This window comes from Impatiens glandulifera, chromosome 2 (assembly GCF_907164915.1).
Source record: "Impatiens glandulifera chromosome 2, dImpGla2.1, whole genome shotgun sequence".
In the NCBI taxonomy this organism is placed as follows: domain Eukaryota; kingdom Viridiplantae; phylum Streptophyta; class Magnoliopsida; order Ericales; family Balsaminaceae; genus Impatiens; species Impatiens glandulifera.
The window spans coordinates 23479852-23485566 of record NC_061863.1 but is presented as its reverse complement, the minus strand read 5'-3'; the positions used below and the strand labels follow the sequence as shown (position 1 = coordinate 23485566).

The 5715-nt window shown below is 31.2% G+C and overlaps 1 protein-coding gene across 1 annotated transcript; it reads left to right on the top strand.

Annotated features, from left to right (window-relative positions):
• Positions 1-322: 322 nt before the first annotated feature.
• LOC124925390 (cytochrome P450 CYP749A22-like) lies at positions 323-2798 on the top strand. Its single transcript, XM_047465383.1, has 5 exons — positions 323-643; positions 726-949; positions 1031-1263; positions 1795-2155; positions 2221-2798. The coding sequence occupies exons 1-5, from the start codon at positions 355-357 to the stop codon at positions 2647-2649; spliced, it is 1536 nt and encodes a 511-aa protein (XP_047321339.1). The 5' UTR covers positions 323-354; the 3' UTR covers positions 2650-2798.
• Positions 2799-5715: the final 2917 nt, after the last annotated feature.

Here is a 5715-nt window from a genome sequence, read left to right as displayed (position 1 = left end):
AATTATTTAATCATTTTATTTATTAATCAGAATATATATATTTTTTTTAAAATGATCAATTTATACAAATAATAATAATAATAATAATAATAATAATAATAATAATAATAATAATAATAATAATAGTTTAAGCCCAATAACACATAAATGATAAAGAAAAAAAGAAATATAAAATTAAACACAATCATCCAAATAAAAACAAAAATATCACCGACATATTTATACATTATTTAAAAAAAACAATGAAAATCTTAATTAAATTTCCAAATTTGTTTTAAATTCAAAAACATTTCAGTACTCCACTACAATTATAAAAGCAAGATATTACAAGATAACCAAACTCATCAACATTACATGATGGAAGGTGTCATACTTTACATCTCCCTCTCCCTCTCCACCTTCTTCTTCCTCTCCCTTTGGGCTCTCATCACTTTCCTTCACAGGATATGGTGGAAACCATTTCATATACAACAAAAGCTGCATTCCCAAGGACTTAATGGTCCTCCTTACAAACTCCTCTACGGAAACACCAAAGACATAAACAAGATTATCTGTGAATCCATGAACAAACCATTGGAGCAGTTCACTCACCAAATTCTCCCCAAAATTCAGCCACATATCTATGAATGGTTACAAATCTATGGTAAGCAATAACCCATCTTACTTGTGATGCATATTTACCCTGTTTTGCGACCAAAATTCCCAATGAAAGGAAAAAATTGCAGGGAAGAATTTGCTTCTTTGGATAAGCTATAACCCAGAAATTATAGTCACCGAACCAGAACTTGCAAAGGAAATACTTCAAAACAAAGATAATGATTACCCAAAGAGAGATGGAACAAGTTTATTAAAGAAACTGTTCGGTGATAGTATTGTTGCATCTGATGGGGCAAGATGGGCTAAGCAAAGGAATCTTGCTACACATGCTTTTCGAACTGAAAGCTTGAAGGTTCTTATAATTCATGATATTCAATTTTTATTAGTTATCTTTAGTCTGTTAATCATATATAAATTGTGGGTTTGGTTGCAGAACATGTTTCCTGCCATGGTTGAAAGTGCTGAAGTGATGTTAGCCAAATGGAAAGAACACAAAGACAAAGAGATGGAGGTGTTTGAAGAATTCAGACTGTTGACATCTGAGGTCATTTCCAGGACAGCTTTTGGTAGTAGCTATATGGAAGGAAAACAGATCTTCACAATGTTGATCAAGTTAACTTCCTTGGCTGTTGCAAATGGTTACAAACAAAAACTTCCTTTCTCTGGGTATACATTCATTTCTATACTCATGATCTACTAAACAAATTTGAAAACTGTTATTTTGTCACAAAATTTCACTGAAAAATCGTTATGTTAAAATTGAGAGTGCTTTTTTCCCCATTTTTAGTAAAAAGATTTTGTTTGAATCATGATTTAGGCCTGGTTCGAATTTATGTTATTTGTATAACCAATTGGTTATTTCAAAATAGTCTTTATTTGGTTGATGATTTGAATGATATGAGTCTTGAAGGGATTGATGGAGAGATAATGGGTTATTTGAGATTAAATTTGAATAACTCAAACTGAACAAAGTCAGATTATTTTATGAATCAACATCCAGATTACAGTCTGATTTTTCCTTATAAAGATTATCTTATAGATGAAGATCGAGATTAGTGTATATTTTGCTTCATTTGTTCTAAATAAATTCTAAATAATGATTCAGAGTTTCATTTAGATCATTTAAATTTTGGACAAATCAAGAAATTTGATACCACAACACTCAAAATTATGAAATTTCAATGTCAAATTTTGCAGGATCTTTGGGAGGAATAAAGAAGAAATAGAAGCAGATGATCTTAAACAAGGGATAAAGGATTCCATTTTACAGATAGTGGATAGAAGAGAAAAGTTGATGATTGAAAGCAAAGATCTTCTTGGTTTGCTTCTAAAAGCTTACAGAAGTGAAGATGAGTCTAATAGGATTACACTAGATGACATAGTAGATGAATGCAAGACATTTTACCTAACCGGACATGAGACCACAGCAACCTTACTATCATGGACCATGTTTCTTTTAGCACTCCATCAAGACTGGCAAGAAAAAGCTAGAGAAGAGGTTATCAATGTGTTTGCTAAAGATCGTCCAAACCCAGAAGGCCTTTCAAAGTTGAAAACGGTATGTAAAAAACTGATTTTGAATGAAGAATTTTAGTTTGATCTTTAATTATGATGAATATGCAGATGAACATGATCATCAATGAGTGTCTAAGACTATATCCACCTGTAATCAGCCTACAAAGAAAAGCCAAGAAAGAAGTTCATTTGGGAAAGATTCTTGTTCCATCAGAAAGTCATTTATCTGTTGAAATGATGGCAGTTCATCATGATCCTGATATATGGGGAGAGGATGTACATATGTTTAAGCCAGAGAGGTTTGCTGAAGGAGTTGCTAAAGCTACAAGAAATAAAGTTGGCACATTCATTCCCTTCGGTTTCGGGCCTCGAATGTGTGTGGGGATGAATTTCGCGCTTAATGAAACAAAGATTGCACTCTCAATGATCTTACAGCGATATGCATTCGAACTCTCACCTACCTATGTTCACTCGCCAATTATCACAATAACAGTTCGCCCACAGTATGGGGTTCCTCTGCTTCTTTATGATCTTTAGAAACAAGATTTAAAATGTACACTTAATAAGGGATTTGTACAGCCCTTTAAGACTTGTAATAAAAATGTCATTTACAATTGCCAAAAATGAGATAGCATGGATGATGTAAGAGGATTTGAAATAAATTTTCTATTCAATAGTTGCCTACTCATTCTCATAATTGAAATAATCAAGCCTGGAGATTGCCTCTTTGGAGACCATTTTTTATTTTACTTTTTTATGTTAAGCATTTTCAATAACAAAAACATTCAACATTTTCTTAATTTGGTTTTATATGAAACTAAGTGGGGAAGAGAAGTTAAAAGTTCTCTACATAATCAAAGAGATGTCTAGAACCAATTTAAATTTTTAATCAATCAAATTGAAAACAATAATGGCTGTAAATTTGTTAAATTTTAGAAAGCATTGATCTCATTAAGGTTCGATGCTTGACAGATTAAAGATCACGATTCTCACTTAAATGTATTAAATTAAAGTTGAGGTCATAACTATAGACTCATTTTAGTTTCCAACAACAACAAAATAAACATAAAATCTTAAGCGTTAACAAAATGGAATAGTTGAATGAAATCGTAAACATTTTCTTTCATTGGCTAGATCACTATTATCTTAGTTAATCTCCCAATAAATTGTGGCCTTATTCCCTGTTAATGTCTACCAATCTATCAATAATTGACACACCATTCAAGTTCTATATGGCTCTGTTAGTTATGCAGTAAATACTCTTCCATACAGAAAAAATTAAACATCAACAACCAACAGTTCTATATGTCCAATCAATTATGTTTCATTCTTTATATTTTTCTTCTCAACTTTCATTTTTTTTTTTCGATGTTTAATAGGTTGTGTGTTAATAATGGCCAGACAATTCCTGAAGGATGAGATATGGATCGTTGAATACAAAGTTACAAACAATAAACAATGTATTTTTGAATGACAAGTTAGATGGAATTGAATACAAATACGAAACAATGCATTTTTTAATAATGATCTTGTTGATAATGTTGCAAAAAATATATAAAATCTTATTACTAGAAGATGACAATAAAAGGGTCAATTTTTCTGCTGTCTTCTTTTACCTATAGAATCCAATTTTAAATTAGCCCATAACTTTCTAACCATATTCTTGTTTTATTTATTATCATAACCTTCTACACATATTCCTTATTTATTTATTATTAATAATTATATACACAGTTAAATAGTTAATAAATATAGTTTTTTTTTTTTTGTTTTTTTGGAATTAATTTTAATACAGATTGAATATTTATTATTGTGGAGGATATCTGAATGAAAAAAATTGTATTATGCTATGTCGTGGGTGTGTCACGAGAATATTGAATCGACAACTTACTTATTTTTGTATTGTCGAGGGGTGACTAGTATCTGAAGTCTTTTGTAGAGTTTTTAGATAGTTACTGATAAGTTTTAATTAATTCGGCTATATCACATACATAAATATTTAGGTTAACGTCTCAATTATTTTCTGATGTACTATCTAGTTGTGGAGAAATCGAAGAACCTTTCATTATCCTATCTTCCAAGCGTATCATTATAATGTTATTATTATGACATTTTCTGAGATCCGTTCCGGAAAGTATATAGAATTGATCGGAGAGTTAATCGTTTTTCGAAAATTTACCAACTCGATAATCTATTTGGTGACGTGATTGTATTTATTATTATTATTATTATTATTATTATTATGTCATGTTTTTGTTTTGTTTTTTACTTAAATAATATTTATAATTATTATTAACATAAATATATCATTTAAAGAAAAATAACATTATCTCTGTGACCATTTTTGTCATCACAAATTTCTGACTACCATTTTTTATTACGTTTCTTGCATCATTGCATTAAAGGGTGTTGTGAATGTTGAGTATATCTTGACTAGGGATGACAATCTAGGTAAGTTTCAGTTTGGCCGGTTTGAGTTGACAGGTTAACAAGTTGAACGATTATAATCTACACTTGACATGTTTAGTAATTGGGTTAAAATCTCTAACATGAACCTGACCTGTTTATTTTTAATTGACCTGAACCTGACTCGTTTGACCCGTTTAACCCAATTTAACTAACTCAACTCGAACCAAACCCAATGCAATTAAACCCGTTTGACATGTTATTGTCATTCTAGAAAGAGCTTCCATGACAATAACAAATAAGAAAGGGGACATATGCCCCTTGTCTTAAACCCCTTGAACTCTCAAAGAAACCATGAGAACTCTCATTCATGATAATAGAGATTTTCGTCGTCGATACGCAAAATCTTATCAATCCGATCCATTTCTCCCTTATACCCATTCTACCTATAATATCAAAAAGGAACTCCCAATTAACATGACCATATGCTTTCTCGATATTGAGTTTGACAAAAGCACATTTATCGACTCTAGAGTTAGCCGAATTAATACACTCATTAACGATTAGTGCCACATCAAAAATTTGACGGCCTTTGATGAAAGCTATCTAATTGCCAGAGATAACCGTACCTAAAATTCCACGCATTTTATTTGCCAAAAATTTCGAGATAATTTTATAAAATAATGTAACCAAACTGATGGGTCGGAAATTCTTCATGTCGACAGTACCGATTGCCTTACGAATTAGGACAATTAACGTAGAATTCCATTTTTTTCAAAAGATGAAAATCGATAGAAGTGATTCATAACCGTCATAATATCAGCCTTAAGGAACTCCCAAACCTTTTAAAAAAACCCAGAGTAAAACCGTCACTCCCGGGGGACTTATCACTATCACAGTCCATTATTGCCGCCTCCACCTCCTCGATAGAGAAATGAGCATCTAACATGCATTTCTCATTTGCATTTATAGATGCAAAACTCATGTTATTCAACTTTGGTCTAATCTGAAATGGTTCCTAAAACAAATCTTTGTAACATTGAATAATATTATTAAATATATTTGGTTCGTTCTCTTGCACGATACCAACAATGAATATCGAGTTAATAACGTTATTTCTCGCTTGTTCTTTAGAGATTCCATGAAAATACTTGGTATTTTTATCACCTTCCCGCAACCAAATTTCTCTACTGCATT